The sequence below is a fragment of the Sinohyriopsis cumingii genome, chromosome 4 (genome assembly GCF_028554795.1).
Source record: "Sinohyriopsis cumingii isolate HCF-2022 chromosome 4, ASM2855479v2, whole genome shotgun sequence".
NCBI lineage: Eukaryota > Metazoa > Mollusca > Bivalvia > Unionida > Unionidae > Sinohyriopsis > Sinohyriopsis cumingii.
Window position 1 is genome coordinate 69,274,509 of NC_142964.1, and position 18,315 is coordinate 69,292,823.

General features: G+C 37.2%; 1 protein-coding gene across 2 annotated transcripts in view; it reads right to left on the reverse strand.

The window, feature by feature from the left end:
• Window positions 1–17,366, reverse strand: part of LOC149801407 (neurotrimin-like) — a 61,270-nt gene extending 43,904 nt beyond the window's left edge. Inside the window, exons 1-5 of one of the 2 annotated variants that reach the window (XM_089955502.1) lie at window positions 17,204–17,366; window positions 11,593–11,668; window positions 10,734–10,840; window positions 6,715–6,907; window positions 6,076–6,219 (exon numbers count right to left, since the gene is read on the reverse strand). In XM_089955502.1, the coding sequence (XP_089811628.1) occupies window positions 6,076–6,219; window positions 6,715–6,907; window positions 10,734–10,840; window positions 11,593–11,626 (478 nt within the window). In that variant the 5' untranslated portion in view covers window positions 11,627–11,668; window positions 17,204–17,366. Of the gene's footprint in view, window positions 1–6,075; window positions 6,220–6,714; window positions 6,908–10,733; window positions 10,841–11,592; window positions 11,669–15,481; window positions 15,640–17,203 lie in introns of those variants that run through there. The other variant, XM_089955503.1, reaches the window with a different exon arrangement.
• Between the last annotated feature and the right edge of the window lie 949 nt (window positions 17,367–18,315).

Consider the following 18,315-nt stretch of genomic DNA (forward strand, 5'->3'; position numbering starts at 1 on the left):
TATTATTTTACGCGGTAACCAATTGAGGCGTTTCTGCGACGAATTCCAAACACCACCAGTAAGATGTTGCGGTTAATTTCCTGTCTGCGGCTTCCAGTATAAATATTTCTTCGGTTCCGCTGTTTAATATAATAGTCACAACCCCGGAATATTTGTCAGTGGAATGTCTCCAGGGATATGTTGTGAATATTTCAAACTTAGCGGCGGAGAACACAGACAACCTGTACACGCCAGTGGCTGTTGCTGTATATTTGATAGTATTATTTTGTCGGGACCATGTTGCGAATCCCGATGATACCGTGTATACGATGTTGGTGATATGCCCGGGAGTAACTCCAGTGGGGACTTTAATCAGACTGGTTTTGTTAACGATGTCAGGAATTCCCGATACGATATCCTGCTGTGTTTGTTTGATCGTGTTAATGTTATTTTCTATTATCTGAATTTGATCTGAAAAACTTTTTTCTGTTCTGACTACACCTAACCGGGTATTAATCTTGTTGACTTCGCTGGCGTTACCAGTAAGTTTTTCTTTGATTTCAGAAAGTTTCATGTCGATGACTGGAGGAACCCCAAAGAACTTATCAATGGAATCATCAGCTTTTGCGAAGTTTCTTCGAAGTCTTGTAAACGCGCTCACGTGAACATCATACTCTGCCCGCAACGTAGTTAGTTTACCGTCATTGGTGTCTACATATTGTTTGTTTGCGGCATCTTCGGGACCTTCTGGATCTCTTAACACAGTTATTCTATTTCCGTTCATGCTGAGTTCTCCTGTCATTGTATCACCGGTCTTCGCTACACGTCTTTCTGCAGCTTTCTGTGCATCATCTCGCAGCATCGCAATTGATATCGACGAATCTCTGATTCTGGCGCTGTCAGTGAATACAACGATGTTGTCCGTGGTAGCTCCAATAACCCTGCGAATTATGTCATTCCACTTAATGTTACTGGTTTTTAACTTTCCGTGTCGGTCTTGAAAAATTACAACCTCATCTGGGTCTATTCCGGTTAACGTTTAAAGATTATCAATTTCATCTTTGGTCGCATACTTTGATAAATCGATATCTTTTTTTTCTTCCTTGGTTCTGCTTGATATTCCGTAAATATCAACCATTATTAGTTATGGGGTTGTTTAAATTTGGAAATCACATCTGTGGTGTATTCATGCACGACTTTGTGAGGAGAATTCGCTGATTTCGAGATCGCATCAAGAACATTTAATACTTCACGACCGCATATCGGAGGATCAGTTAGTGTTTGTGTTGGCAGCGTTGAGTACCAAACCTTACCTGACCCTGTCTTTGACGCGGGGATGTTTTTTGTGTATCTGAGGAATTCAACTGGCGGTGCTAGCCCGTACGAATCGAAATAGATAATTCCACGTGGATCGATCGCGTAAGCAACCCAGTGAGTTCCTGGACCGTTTTTGTTGTCGAGATTAATAATACCGGTTTCTGGCTTATTCGGTCGTGCTGGTAATTGATCTCGCATAAAGACGCCTCTGAAATTCTTTATACGCAATTGTTTAAGAGCATCAAGTAAATCAAAATTTGACATCGGTGTAAAAACACTTAGAACCTTTTTGGGTACCATGACGCCGAAGTTCCTGGGAGTCTTAGCCCTGATCCGCGAGTCCCCTTTTTTTGTATCCTCGCCCTGTGGCTTTCTTTAGTGCCATTCCAGCAGCGGTTCCAACAGCCCCTAACGCGGTGGCTTTTGCGACTGCGGGAGCAGCAGCAGCTATCAGTGCTGGTATCGCGGCGAGAAGAGGAAATATACCGCCGGTTTTAACCATATCTTTGACCGCGGCTGGAGAGAGATAAAGTCGAACTCCAGTCGTTGCTTGCTTCGCTTTATTGAAATGTTTTAGTTGGGTTTTAGTTAATGACAGTTTGTTTGAACCGCCCGCTAGCTGATCGTGTTTTAGCGTTATTGTTGTCCCACATGTGCTCGCGTTCTTCGATTGTAATTTCTTCACCTGACCAGGAGTCAGAGTGACATTAACATGACTGTATGACATTTTATTTAATACGAGATTGATCTAATTGTTACGTATCTTCGGAAAACTACAGGTTTTCTACTGGTGCATCAACGAGTATCATTCGGCCGCCAGCTCCTTCAAGCAAATTGTTTTATCGGAAAGTATGACCGCGATTGCTCTGTAATTAGCTATAGCTCCTCTATTCACGGTAGCCCGAAAGTGAATATCAACGACAGACTGTCTGGTTAAATCAAGATGCTCCAGCGAGAAGTAATAGATTGGATAATGAGTGGTAAAATCCAATTGTGATATTTGCAAACCAGTGTCGATATTTAGATCACGCGCTAGATATTTTGTCAATCCTTGATATGCACGTGCAACATGGTTGTTAGCAAAATTTAGCATTATGTTCTCGGATGGTTCCTGATGTCCGTTTATTTTCAGAGAAACGTCAGTGATACCAAGTTGATCAAATATCATATGCGAATGTGTTTGATCATTTACTCGTGCAGTATTTTGAAGAGCAATGAAAATATGTCGCGGCGCTGAAACCCCCTGCTGTGTTGCTATATTCCACGTAAATAAACCATTGATGTTACTTTGAATACTATCTGTGGTTGTTGTGAGCCACGATAACAACGATTTACCACCTTGATCCATAAAAGAAAGCAGTCGCTGTTCTTCGGCAATTGCAGGAGCCATTACCGGCATCCACAGTGATAGTTTTGTTATTAATACTTTACCAGCATCACCAGCTTCTCGCCATAGCGCATCATTGTCGTCGGCTTTTCTAACAAGTACGACTGTGTGTTTTGCTCCGAAAATTACCTTTCTGACATCTCGGCAAAATCCAAAGATATGCGACAGCGGAATCGCACAAGAAAATTTTCTACTATCTCCCCTCAACATTAATTTACGAGTTGCAAAACCTAAATTGTAATTTGCATTACCACCATGAACCACCGGATTCACATCAGCGTCGGCATTGCCGGCATTATTTCTTGGTCGTCTAATATTGTACTGATCACTGTCAGGATGATTAGAATTATCCTTGGCAAACATCATTGATGGACCGGCTGATCTTGTATAATCATCAGAATATCTTGCCAGACCAATTATTGTTGTAGCAACATCAACATCCTTCTGAATCGATTCGATATTTTTTCCATCAATCATATAAATAGCACAATCAAACAAGGCCATAATTCCGTTATTGACAAAACCAACTTTAAATCCATCCGCGTAGTCTGTGTTATCGGTTTTTTTAATTTCACCTTCTACTTCAATAAACGCTTCAGCGGGCAGGAAATATCTACTTGTATCCTGAACCTGCAATTCAATTCGTCCTCGTCTGTTTGGTTCTCGTGCGTCATAAGAATAATACTGATAATCACGCACTGATTCATTTTTAAGAACCGGTTCGTCTATGTCGAATGCTGGGTCGGATTCCAGTTTAAACATTTTATTATAGAAGTTATCGTCTAAAACGAAGACCACTTCCCGCAATTAAACTTGTGTTTATTTGTTCAGGATTTATCAGCTCCGCTAGTTTTTGATTTGCGGCTTTATTTATTACTTTACTAACATCCGCTAGCATGTCTGCGGTGGCTGGTAATTTTACCGGCGGAGGTTTTCTACGTATCAGTCGTGCTAGTCTATCCTTGACTGACGTGAATGCTTTACCGGCAGCGCTACCAGCAGCGCCAATAGCTTTATCTTTAATAACATCAATGGCTTTCATCGATAATTGTTTTGCGATCGGTATTGCTTTAGGTGCCATCCTCGCAAATAAACCCTGAACAACATCGCCTAATCCGTTTCCATAAGACATTTTGTATACAGGTACTCGTGAATTTACCACCCTAACCATGACTGGTCTACGATGAGAATTGTGTACTATCATTTTATTTAATTAGTTATTTCTCTAATCGCTGTCGACGAGTTCATCAATAAGTTCCCGATAGATGTGAACATCCATGATGCCGCCGCGAAATAATCGCTGACAGATATCAGCCGCTTCATTAATTATTTCTGGTGAGTTATTTCCAGCTCGTTTTCCTCCTAAGAGAACTTCTAGCCGTGATACATCATTGATGATACTATCAGGGCAGGAAATAAAATCACCTCCCAAACCTTTGCCGGATATTTTTTTAGTCGGTTGTGTTTCTGATGGCGTTAAACTTTGAGAGGGATCAATAAACCCAAGATCCACGAGAATATCTTGCTCTTGTTGTTTTTGTTGTTTAGTAGGTTACTTAAGATAATCGTTAATACCTTCAATAAAATCAGACCATCTAGGATTGTCTTGTCTAACCTGAGGAATATCATAATACCCACGAAATATACCCTTATACCATTCATCACGACCCATTTTCTTCACGTACTCGGGTTTTAAAAATCTATCTCGCTTATTAAAAAGCACATAAGCTATTGGACCTAACCGATCTTCTGGCATTTTTTTTAAACCATCAACAGCACCCGTTATAAATTTATCAACCAAATCAACCTTAACCTTAGCTGAAGCTGTTTCTGGTACTACTTCTGGAGCTTCTTCTTCTTCTTCTTCTTCTTCTTCTTTGGGTGGTATTGCCGCAGCTAGATCAGTTGGAAGACCTCGTAAAATCTTTTTTGTTTGTTTGGTTCTTTTTGCAATCTTTTCAGTCCGCTCGGCAGTTTTTTGTAACACTGGAAGAATACCTTTTCTTCGTTCCCTTTCCTCTTCGATATCCTCCTTAGGTTCTCCCAGTAAAGCTCTTTCAGTGATCTCCGCAGCTTTTTCAGTAGCTGTTGTAACTTTTTCAGTAGCTTTTTCAGTAGCTGTTGTAACGGGTTTAAATAATTGTTCTGCACCTGTTGCAAATTCAACTTGTGCTTGCTGACGTGCTTGTAATTTTTGTCTTACACTATCTCGTACAGGAAGAAATTTTTTTATTGCTTCTAGTCGCTCTCGAGCTAGTCTAGCAGAATGTGCTTCTCCAATGTTGGCCATTATTGTTAACTTAAATTTTTAATTCACAACAGAAATCCTAAAATATTTACATCGCTAGCAGCAGAGAGACTGAGCCCCAAGTGTTTCGTCGACCCACCCCCGAGTCAAGAAGTATTTTTATAGTGAGTTATTTTTCATGAAATAAATCTTCTAGTCATCAGAGAAGAGTTATTTATCATAGTTTTCTGAATAGAGGGTTTATTTTGTGAAATAAGATCCTCTATCAAGAGTGTTTTTCGATACAGGGTTCTGTTGGAACGAATAGTTGGTGGGCTCAGTCTCTCTGCTGCTACAGGGTAGCTTTAGCATGATGAGATGACAGGCTATGACCTTAGCTTGTTCTCTCAACTAATTTGGAATTAAGCGGAGTCTGATCTCCCAAACACCTCAGTCTACCTTGGTGATGATCGAGGTGCACAAATCAGGATTTGTGGGCGGTTGGGGGCTGGGGGGAGAAGCTGCTGAGTCAAAGTATTCTTTGAAATATAATCAATACGACCGGTTAATATAGGTCTTGCAGATACTTTACTTCATCCACGATGTGTTTATCAGCAGAACTGTGCAGAGATACATCTTTAAATAATAATTAATCACCAGATTTAAATACTTTATATATATATATATATATATATATATATATATATATATATATATATATATATATATATATATACAAAGAGCATCTTATTTAAGAATTGCCTCTTCAATCACAAGTCCAAACAGTCTTTTGATTCCCTTTCCCGTAAACTATCGAAGGAAGCCGAATAGGAATGTGAATTGGCCTTACACACTTCCACGTGTGGAATTTGAATATCAACTTCCGCACCCCACCCCTTCCCCCTACCCCAAGGCAGAAAATGAGACGCATGCGGATGAGGGCAAACAAATGCAGGGACGCCGCAAAGGGGATAGTGGACTCGTTACATCGCCCGATTAAATCTCGCCCGTACGTCTGACAAAGTTGTGTAATCTTGCTGAATAATCAAGTAGCAAATCATGTTCCTTCTCCAACAAATTCACCAATAATTAAAGAATAAAGAAAAGTACATTTTGGAAATGTGCACCTTTGTTTACTACAGGAATATTTAGCAAGGTTACCCACCCTGCCTTATTCCGTCTACTTGATGTGGCGATTTCCAGTACCAGCGTACAGATGGAGCCGGGAAACCAGTCACGTTACACCACAATATGCCCGTGTCTCCTTCTTCAAACGTCATATCATGCGTCTCTCGTATCATGGGTGAACCTGCAAGATAAAGAAATAAAATACACAAATACATCAATGAAACTGAATCAGTGTAATTTTTGTGCTTTTCGCATACTTCACACTTTGAAACTAAAAGTATCTCTATTGGGATGCATACAGTGTGTCGTAGTTTCTAATTCCATTTTCGGTCATTCAGATACGAGTTTCTACAGTGTACAGACAGACATTTATGCTACGTCAAATTCCACAAACGTATTACCACAAACATGCAGGCAGAGAGAGAGAGAGAGAGAGAGAACTCACAAAAAATAAATCTGAGGCAACACCTTAACAATGAAGTTCTGTACCTATTTAAGCCCCCTCCCCCCACCACGGGAGAAGTAAGCTCACTTACATCAAACAAATTTGTTTTCGACCCAAGATGTATAGTTTCCAACATCTCTCTCTCACACACACAGAGGGTCAAATACACTCAGTCAAACACACAGTCAAACACACACACACACACACACCAAGAAGAAAATTTTTATTCACTTTTCACCACGAGATCGACCTGCACTATGACTTCTTTCCCAACTTGACATGTGTATTCTCCAGCGTCTCCCACGTGTACATGCTCTATATGGATGTTCCATTCTCCTTCGTACGGTTGGCTGATACTCATCCGCCTATTGTAGGAGTATTTGCCCATGCTTATGATGGTATTTGGGTTTTTGTACCAGCGTACCTGTTATCAGAATAGGAAATAAAAAGACGATCTGACTGTTCAGATCTATTCTGGGATATATGACACGAGTTCAACATTATCTATTTGAACTGAACTTATAAATTTAATTAGAAATTAACACAAATGTAAGATTCTAACATCATGACGAGTACTGCCTGAATCTATAAGCAAATATATAGTGAAAAAAAATGAGGCCGATTTAAAAGTTAAATACCCTAGACTTAACGGCCTTGACATTTATAATGTCATGACACTTAGGGTCGATCAAAATATGCTCGGATGTTTCCATCGAACTGAAAAATACCCTCGGATGTAGCCGTAATACCCATAAATTTGTTGGTTTGGATGAATTGTCTCTGACGGAATGCACTACGTATGTTACAACAGAAAAGAATGACAATATTCCCATTGTGTCTTTGTCTTCTTTTGCCGCAATATTATGAATAAGTTCTCAAAAGCGGCGAATTACGTCCATTTTATTTACTCAGCTAGACGGAAAGGCCTAGGGTATTCCGATTAACATTAGACTTCTTACAGGATGATAACTACTTTTAATATCACTATTTAATGTAACAGTACATTCACTATTCGCATGACCACCATCAGCTGATAATATTTATGAGTCGCGTAACCAACTACCTGAAGTTACCATTTAGAAAATGGCGAGCATGTAGTTTGTGATTCAAACACGCACAATCACCTTTTTCAGCATACGAATAAAATGAAGAAAACAATATGCAAGCTTCACACCCGCCACCACCGCTCCAGTCTGGAAATAATGCGAAATGTCATTGAGCATATGGGTAGAGCAAATTGTTCTTGGTTATACCTGATTTCGGGTATCATTTAATTTAGTGATTTACACAAGGATGCTATTTAGTACCGAGGTGATAGGAGTAATATGCCTTGCTGAGGAACTTGAAGGCTGCATCACTGTTGTTAAATCGAATGAAGCACACCGGGTAAGTGCTATGAAATCAAATCTTTCAATATTATCACGTTTACAAATGGATATTTTGAACTGTACCTTCATGTGTGTGTGTTTTTGTGTGGGTGCGTATGTGTGTGTTTGTGTGTGGGGAGAGACATGGGCGTTTCAAGCTGTCGGGATAACAAATTAAATTGGAATCAGCTTCCCCATTATGCATATTTACTCTGATGCAGTAATAATAACTTACTTGTATTCCCGTATACCCAGTTTTTCTACATTGTTTCTCATACATATAATGAGCCCGCGTTTTCGCTCTATATGCACCTCTGGGCCTAACTCATTATGAAATTGGGGTGGCGTAGCTGATACATAGCTTGAAGTGTACTACAAATCACACATAGAAGGAAACAAACATTAAGTAATAATTAAGATCGTTCGTTTCTTTAGAAGCTAATGATTTCAATACTTACCACTTCATTCGGAACGTCTTTGATGTAGGTTGACTCTGACTTAGTACAGTGATACCGAATGTAATGTCACTGAAACTTTACCCATCCACCCCAGCCACCGTTGGCTAGCAAAATTCGGGGCAGGCAAACTTTACTGGTACAGCTGTTTTGACCGGTGTGTTTATGTTGTCGTCAATGAAAATCCTTTATATACAAATACACACCGGAGTAAGTTTGACTTTGATGTTGACGAAAGTTGGTCATTTAAGTGATTCTGATTGACATGAGAAAGCTCTGAAGTAGAACTATTGGTGTAAAATTCGAAACAAAAGATCACGGGGAAAATTCTCTTTTTCGGATTTATTTTTTGATCTTTTTATATGAAGAAATAAATATTAATTCATCTCTAAAACACATACTTCTATTTTATTTATTTTCGTTTTTCATTTATTTTCGACTTGCAAATTGAAGTTTGTCATTGTGGCTCTGATTTTGATTCAAGAAAATTGATTGGCCTATGGTTTTGTGGGTTTTGGCTATTCTGATTTACAAAAGGGTAATATTCAAACAAGGAAAACATGCATAAAACACAAAGGCAAATATAAATTACTCCAACGTACAATTATAACAGCTTAATGTTATTTGTTTGCGTTTATCATTGCATAAACTATAATTTGCCTTATCCCAACTCCTTTCCAGTGATATCTGCTGCATGTTTCTGTAGATGACAGTTTATACCACAACACACGATGAAAACAGTTAACAACTAAACGACTTATACGGATTATCACATGACTTCAGTGGTATGACGTTCCTAAAACGCGTTCAAATTGATTGTTTTAAAAATGTGTATTTTTTCTCAGATTTTTTATGTTCAAAGAAATGAAAAAGAGTCTGCCAGTTCAGGCCATCAGGCTGTGTCGATGCCTGGTTTAATCTTTGGGAGTACACTTAATTCCCATTTCCTCGGCGTTATAATATTATCTACATGCAATATTTTACAATAGTACAGCTTTTTTGAGCTGAATATTATTAGTCACGTGTTTGTTTACCTTGATGTTCTGAACGTTATGACAATCTTGAACTCAGCACACTCTTCGGCTCAGAGGTACTAGACAGGTCGATCTAGGCACAGGGTAGTATAACATTCATTACACCACAGCAGACTAACATGTAATAAAATTATTACCTCATATACCTTAAATAAATTTATTTGGCGAAAGAATTACACAAAAGTTTCTCTCAGCTGTCATTTTTTCATATGTAGCCGATATTTTTTAATAAACAGCGCGCTAGTTTGAGGAGTTACCTCCCTTGCCGATCTCCTTCCGCTACAATAACCCACCTTCCTCGCCCCTCCCCCCCCCAAAAAAAAACCCTGAAGAAATCTTCCCTAACGACCAGTGAATCAGCTATTTGTAATTAATATATATGTTCCTTTCTTTGGAAATAATTTGCAATGATAATACATAATATACACCACGGTAACTCCCGTCCATATATATAAAAAATATCAGATATTGGATCATTAATAATCTGTTTGCATTTAACTTCTGAATATGATTTTTTCCGCCATTTTGTTTTTCTCCATTTGGGTGTTAAAAGTCGTCGTGTGACTTGCTTACATCTGTTTGATATAATTACTGATCCGCCAGCACCAAAGGCCGACAGTGTTTAGATTGTGATTTTATCTCTTTCGCCGTCATATTATTCCACGTGAACGAAAATAATTCAGAATATTGTTCTCAATAGCAACACATTACATCCGAAGTTTCTTTCTCCACTTGACGGAAAAAGCCGAGGATGTTCCGATTGCCATTTGTAAATCATGGTCACATGATCTAGTAATGATGCTGTTGGATTTGTTACACGCCGTTTTATCCAGTTATATCCTAAAATTTTGACTGTTGGCTAATAGAGTTTTATGATCTAGTAAACCTCATAATGACCAACGCGAAGAGAATGTCACTATCGTAGGTTTACTGGTTCATTAAATTTTATATTGAAGAAACATATATCTATAATTGTTTTGTTACATAATTTAAAGAATAAAATGACAATTTATTTTCCTTTAGATTTGTATAAATGCATGATGCTATGAACTTAAGGTTATAAAATCACGTAAAAGTCAATTACATCATGAGCACGCGACATAAAGCATGACCATGTAACACGAAGAAATATCACATATCATGCAATGTTGAGAAATCCAACGAAAGAACCTCTCTCGCCGATACTATAAAATAATTGGCACACTACGTCATTAATATAAAGTTCCAAGGATTATTTCACATTTATTTGCATTTTTTTTTTAAAAAAAAAAAGAAGAAAATAAGATGACCCCTCACAAGAAATAAATAAAGATAACCACACACAAACAAACACAGAACAGAAAACATGCTGCTAGGGTAATGGAATAATAAAGGAAGGTTCATAAACTATATACCGTATTACTAACGCCTTGATTCGACACTTTACAGGGCAAAGTCGCGGGTTTGTTGATTTCAGCATTAACTTCGATCACTTCGCATTTTACACCACTGAAGACTGACCCTGAAATTGACAAGTCACTTTTGTAATGAACTATTTGCAGTCTTAATCCAATACCTACATTTGGATGTTGCGGTAGCTTAGCTGGTAGTGTGTCCGACTCGTAATCATAGGGTCGCAGGTTTGATACCCGCCCAAGGTCGTTTGTCTCAGTGTGTCCTTATGAAAGGTAATTAACTCTTATTTCCTCTGCATGCTGTTGCCATACATGTCTTAAAAATGCCGCTAAACCCCAAAAAATTCTAACAAATAAAAATCCTTGATTGATTGATCAAAGATATGTGTTCAGCTGTCTGTTCTATAAACGAAAATCAAAAGACAATTTACAAGAAAAAGGAATGAATAACGCATTAAAAGTTCGAAGATCGACAAAACCAGTAGTGATTTGTTTCTGCCTAATGAATCCGATGTTGGATTTGTATAAATGCAGCATAACTATATATATATACATATATACATATACATATGTATGTATGTATGTATGTATGTATGTTCATTACACTAATGCGTTCGATAAGATGCAAAGTATTTATGTAATTCTTTTTCACTGTTATTTTATTAATGATATTTAATGATATTTTCTGTTTGGTAAACGATGGTCATATTTATTATTATCACTTAATTTCCAAGAATTTTAAGGAAAAAAATCAACTTCGGTTTTGTGCACAAAATGGATTATGTTATTGATACAGTATGTATATTTAGTTGTCAGAAAGCAAAGAGAGAAAAGGTCCCTATTAGATGTTATTACTTACCGATAAGAAAATAAGCGAAGAAGGTAGACATCATCTGTAGAAATATTGGCTTCCTTCGCACTAGAACGCACAGCACCTGTGAAAACATACATAACAAACACGGATTCAGAATCAAAATGATTTAGCTATGATAAGGAGTACACACAACACACTCTACGGTTAACTAGGTAAAGGATGTGATAGTTCACGTTTTGGCCTGTACATAATTTTCATTTGATTGGCCATGTTTAAATTAAGCTTTCTGAGTATCTTTTTTGTTGTTATTTTGTTTTGTTTTGTTATTTCACCTGAGCTTTTTAGAACAGGAACATGGGTGAAAGGCACAGAGTTAATGCATGCACTATGTATAGAGTCTGATGTACCTGACCTGGGTTTTTTTTAGCTCTGGTAGAGTAGAGCAGGGGTGGAGATGGGTAATATATATATATATATATATATATATATATATATATATATATATATATATATATATATATATATATATATATATATATATATATATATATATATATATATATATATATATATATATATATGCATGTATGTATGTATGTATGTATGTATGTATGTATGTCTTTGTCGTTTAAAAGGGTTTTCCTTCTGAAGAGTATGTTTGTATAAAGTATAGCTTGTTTGTTTGCAATATTGTGTTTGTATGTAAAATGTGAAGAAAGAATTTGATTCCGGTCCGATCGATATCTCTTTTCCATATTAGGGTCTTGTATATTGTAGTTTGTGTAAGAGCATGTTTTCCTTCACGTCCGTGCTTCAGGAATATACAGTGATGAGTTTGTCAGTCTAGCTGTCCGTCTATGATGGAACAACTTACGAACATGAGTGGACTCCAAAAATATTTGGTACTCCATATGGAAGCAACGATGTGTTTGTGGAGCTCGGCGAAGGAGGTGCAGACATTAACCAGATGTACTGGAGGGAAAAAAACAAATTCCCTTTGGAGAGCCAACCAGATCTCTAGGAAAGGGGGACTCGAGACTTGCCAAAATAAGTATTTGTGTATCGATGTTTGCTTTAGTGTTTCCATATGCATATCTGTTTCCCAAACAAAACGTCTTTTTCCTTTCTCCAGTGTGTATTTGTATGTAAGGATTTAGAGGTCTGTCTATACAAAATAATTACCTGGCTTGTGCGATGTGTGTATTTGGTATGTTTGGTCTATGAATGTGTTTGTCCTTTTACAATTTTTTTTCACTTCTCCAATGTATGTGTTTGTAAGGTGTATATCGTGTTTATAAGTGTGTTAGTCTGTAAAAGGTGGAGAGAGTTTCTTTTAGTTCTTTTGTATGTGATATGTGTTTTTGTGTGAGATGGTGTTTTCCTTTACGTTCGTGCCGAGAGTTTGTCAGTTGTTCAATTCACCGTCAATCGAAGAAAAGGAAACTATGACAGAAAAGTCACAAGACGTAGTAGATATCCTAGTGGATATCGAGCAGCTACTTGAGCAAGCAGAGGCTTGATGGACTACCCTATCCCAAGTGAGAAGGGAAAAACTAATGCCCTCCAAAGAGCAAAGAGCTTTATCTACGATATCATGAACGAGGAAAAAGAGAAGTTGAAAACCGTATTCGTAAACAAGGGGAAGGAAAATGAGAATGAGAAGAGACAAGCAGACTTTGAGAGATTGAATGAGACCCGGAAGAATGATCAGGAAAAGTTTAGGAGGATGGGGTACCCAGTCTGGATGCCATAGGATGGAAATAATGTGAATATCCTGCAAAATCTGAGGAAGTGGTGGAAGAGCTGGAGGCAGGAGAAAGTAGAAAAAAAACACTACGGCCCAATTCAAGGCCACTCATATCCGTAGAAAAGATAATCTTTTATAATATTGCCATAAGCAGTTTTTGTCTTTGTGTTGTATTTGTTCTGTCTCTGTTTTCATCTCCAGTTACAACACATTTTTTTGTGTCTTTTAGTCTCTTACTATTGTCTGTGTTTGTTTACCCCATAAAGACTTTAGACTTTATAAATATTTTTGAACCTATAATCATTTAACATAATTGTTCATACTTACCTAAGGTAGTGCATATTGAGCTCAAATCGAACACTATTAAGTTCCCTCCCCATTGTGTCCAGCCACTTTTAACATTAGTACCATTTGACCCCATAAACATTTTTGACACTATAAATACTTTTGACCCACAAGTGCCATTCCCATGTTAAACCTATGAACATATCTAACATAGGATTTCCCATATGGCACCCAAGGGCCTATTTTAACTTTCTACCATTGCAAATCGCACTGACCCCTAAGTATCACATGTCACTACTCATGCTACCCTAAGTGCTTTGTTGTATGGTCTTATCAAGGTATGGTCCATAACAACGGCAACCTAGAAACCAGCCTTTTCTTTTCCAGAGCTCTGACATAGAAATCTAAATTCAACAAGGAAGTGCTTCTGGTGAAAATAGCTGTAAATCTAAGCATCGTTTCCATTATTGGGTAGAAAAGTTTTATCCTTGGCCAAAAGTATATCTCCCTTACTGGGTTTCAAATTGGTTTTAATATTCTTTTTAAATGCACATTTGATTTGCATACAGGCAACAACTTGAACTCTGCAGGAACATGCATAGAGGTTAAAACAGGCATAAATACGAAAAGCGCTGGAAGAGTGACACCTTTTAATGAAAAACATTATTCTTTCATTTACACATTGCACCATTAGATTTAGTCGAAAAGAAAGCCCCATATACGATGATTCATCGCCTGGTATCTCCATTCAACTCTGTTAGCAACAATTATTGTGAAAATATATAAATGCCGTTGAGATGATGATGATGATGATGATGATGATATTTAAATCAGCGTCACATTCGCCAATCAGGTATGCACGACGAATTAATGCCCGCATAGCGGATTAATTAGTTAATCGCGGGGTAAGGAAAAAGTGATTCATCCTACCAGCGCGTTTGTGCACAAAAAGTGTTCCGCTTTATTAATCCTATTCCGGAGCATTTATGCCCCCACCGGACATACCGTGGGCGGGAATAGAAACACCGTTGCTGTTACCCTTTCTAGAAAAGCGGTTCTATTGATAAAGCAGCTTGCTTTGAGTATGAAGTGTTTTTTGTCTGCATTATTCTTATTTGTTTCTCTCAATAACATCTCTTTAGGTATGTTTTGGTAGAACCAGTTTAATTGCAATGCATGTTTGCATAAGGGTTATTTGTTTTCAGTTGCCAGATTATGCACACCTTCAACAACTGTGAAGCAGTATTCTTCTTGAATTAAACCCTGCTGGTATCGTATGACAGCTTCGCGGTGAAGATTTAAACAACACAATCACATTGAATCGCATGAATAACCAAGATTTTATTAGAAACCGTAAAAAAAAAAACCGTAAAAAAAAACAATCATCCAGAGAATCAAAAAAGTATGCATCTAATACGGAAATTTACAGGTATAAAAATAAATATCTTATTGAACGCATGAAATGTGTTAGGTTTACAAAGCAAACTTCTGTTGCCCTTTCTAGCAAACATGTTTCCTTGTCCAATGAGATGGGTCCCTGTACTAACCTACAATCACACAAAGTTCATACCCTTCCACAAAATTAAATTAGAGTGTAGCTTTGAACAACTGTTCCAAGATACGCTAAACGCAGCAGCACCAATTGCAGGACTGGAAGCTACAGAGGGACTTTACTTTGGAAACATCAGCTGAATGATCGACCCTAATTTCCGCAACCAATTTTGCCCTCTGTATACTATATTTCAGCAACAAGAAGCACATATCATGTTGGTGTCTACTTTTGTTAAATCAGTTGCCTGTGTGCACAAACTGTATGACGTTATATATCCTTATTCTTCTTTCTATAATGAAATAAACTCTTTCAAAGCATTTACGCAAATAAATCTTGTGACATTTGCTTACCCATCAGTAAAAATACTGCACATAATGACTGCTACAAGATTTCAAGCGAAGTACGTATTTGGACACGTTCATCGAGGCTTCTCTTGATTCTCTCATATTTGGCGAAGTATCTTAAAAATTTATGATTTCATCCATTTATCGTCTGTAATGCGTTGTCAATGGGGTCTGACATCAGCATTTTGCAAATTGAAACATATCTATGGCCTATAAAAAAATCAGTTTCATCAAAATTTAACTCCTGCATTTGTTCTGTTATACAGTTGATTGCAAGTTTACTGATGGGAAAACCTCTAAGACCGTTCCAAAAGTATCCACACGGACAATAATTGTTTTAAGGACAGATTTTAGTCCAGAGTTAAAGCGAGCACAATGCGTATGTGGTTTGAATTTAGATCAGTTTAGATCACCAAGTTTAAAAACTGGAGCTGCCACTGATACAGAAAAGCAAGATTTCAGTGAGAACCAACATTGGGGATCAGGCCGCTGTTAGTTGAATGCATTTAAAACATGCATTTGGTTAAGCAATAGGGTGTCAGCATTATAACGTAAGGATTGTTGTCTGCCATGCGCCTTTTTTTTCTTCTTCCAGGTCTCCTCGTTTCTGCAAACAATGCTTACTGTAATGGCCTGACTGTTCTAATTAGGCATTCCATTCTTACAATGAAAGGTGTATGAGGGTGCTCTACAAATACAAGAAATAGCAATATAGATACGAGGTATGAATATTTTCTACCAAGTTTCTTTACTGATCTACAAAACCTGCCTGAAGTAGACTCTAACGCAGGACTTCCGTGACGTTTCTCTGGCTTAACCTGAGTTTTCTTTGACATGAACGTACTTAATTGTTTCATTGGATCCGCCTTTTCGTTTACATAATTCCTGTATGTTCTCGTAGAATAGAGCATCAGTTTTTAGGGGGCTCTCTGTTCACTGTCGTTTATGCAAGTGTTCCTGCATGGGCCCATGTTTCCATTTGCAGGGGTCTTTGACGCACTATGATGTCATAACAGTTCTTTAATGCAGTAAAGGTTCTTTGTTTAACAGTTTTAATATATCATTATTACTTTGCATAAGCGATCATTTGCCTTGATTATTATTGCTTTGGTATCTGTCTATAATGGTGTACACCGTAGACATGTTCATTGTTAACAAACTTCTGTCATAATATTATTGTCTTCTTACATTTGGATTTTTTGCATCAAACAAGCCTTTGGTCTTTCTCAACATCTCGTAGGTTTCCATTTTACCATTAGTAGCCAGCCAGAAAAAATGACAAAGATCAGTTTTCCCTACTTCCGTTAAGACGACTGCAGCCTTAAACTGCCGTGTAATTCACTGTTCAGTTTAAAACGTTGATTTATTTATATACAATTTCGAAATAATTATGTTATGCAGTTTAAATACATTGGTTACATTTATTAGAGTGAACGTTTAGATCGAGATAGTTACTATGAATATATTAGATATCTGTGAAAATTCTGCATTCACTTTCTTTTCTTCTTCAACCTCTGATGTTGTAGAGTGTGTTTGCGTGCGTGTTATTCTCTTTTTTTCTCGCAATTTCATTCAGTACATTAGTAATGTGCTGTCCAATTGTATTTTGCTCATTTAACCTATAAAAAATGTACCTACATTCGATTTCCTTCTTTTTCTTCAATATTGTAACCTCTTAACAGTGGCTCTAGTCTGCATTTATCTCCCTTGCATGCAATCTACACCTACCTTTCACGCCATGTCTTCTCTCTGTCTTAATGCAGCTGCACCGTTTCTTATTTACACTCTCTTATAGGAACACCTCACATAAAACACCAATCATAAGCCGTTCACTACACGCGCAACATTTGTACTAGCTAATTCGTTCGTATGTCCTTTACCTTGTTGCACTATAATAGAAATGGGGTTACTCATAATGTGACAGACAAAATGGAAGGATGTTAATCATTAACTACAATATGCTAATCAATATGAGGATCTGGTGATTGTTTCAAGTCTTGAATAACAGGATACTGCGACCTTCGGCAGTAAACATTATTAATTTGCATCATCTAATTAAATCCCATCCCAGATAAATAATATAGGAGTTATCTTTACCCAAATGTGACAATAAAAAGATAACACTTATTTCGCATAATATCCTTACTTTAATCAGCGTTTAAAAAAACTATTCGCTTTTACTATTGAAATTGGTAAATATAGCACAAAAGGAGGAGCTTATTAATTTCATCAAATGTTTCTAAAGTTATTTCTTATATTTCAGCGAAAGGAAGTATGGTTTTTGAAAGAAAGTAGCACTGAGTGTGTACCTTGTGAAAAGTACATGGGTCTATTTTTCATCCCAAAGTTGGTTTAGACGAAAGCTAAGCAGATATTAGCGGTTCATGAAGAGAAAGTAACTTCAAGGATATTGAATATCAAAAACAATTTGGCTGTTATAGTGTTGAGGATGATTTTAAAAGTTTTGATTCAGTAGTAACACAAATTGTTTGCATTGAGTCAGAAATTTGAGGATATGAATTAAGTATACATCTTGACAATGTGCAATACTGCTTTTGTAAACTGTAATTAGGTGTTTCTAAAACTACCAACACTGCGATTGTGTTAGGGGAGTGAGGTAGATACCCACTTTGTACCTCGTATTTTACGATGCATTAAATACTGGTTAAAGGTTGTAAGAATGCCTACAACTCGCTACACTTACCAATGTAATTTAATGTTGAAAAGATTAGATGAAACTAACAGTGTCACCTAAGCTACCAAAATTAATGATGTTATTTTGCTTCGGTTTTGGGTATGCTTGGTTAAATGAAGATGTTGGAGACGAAAAACAAATTGTC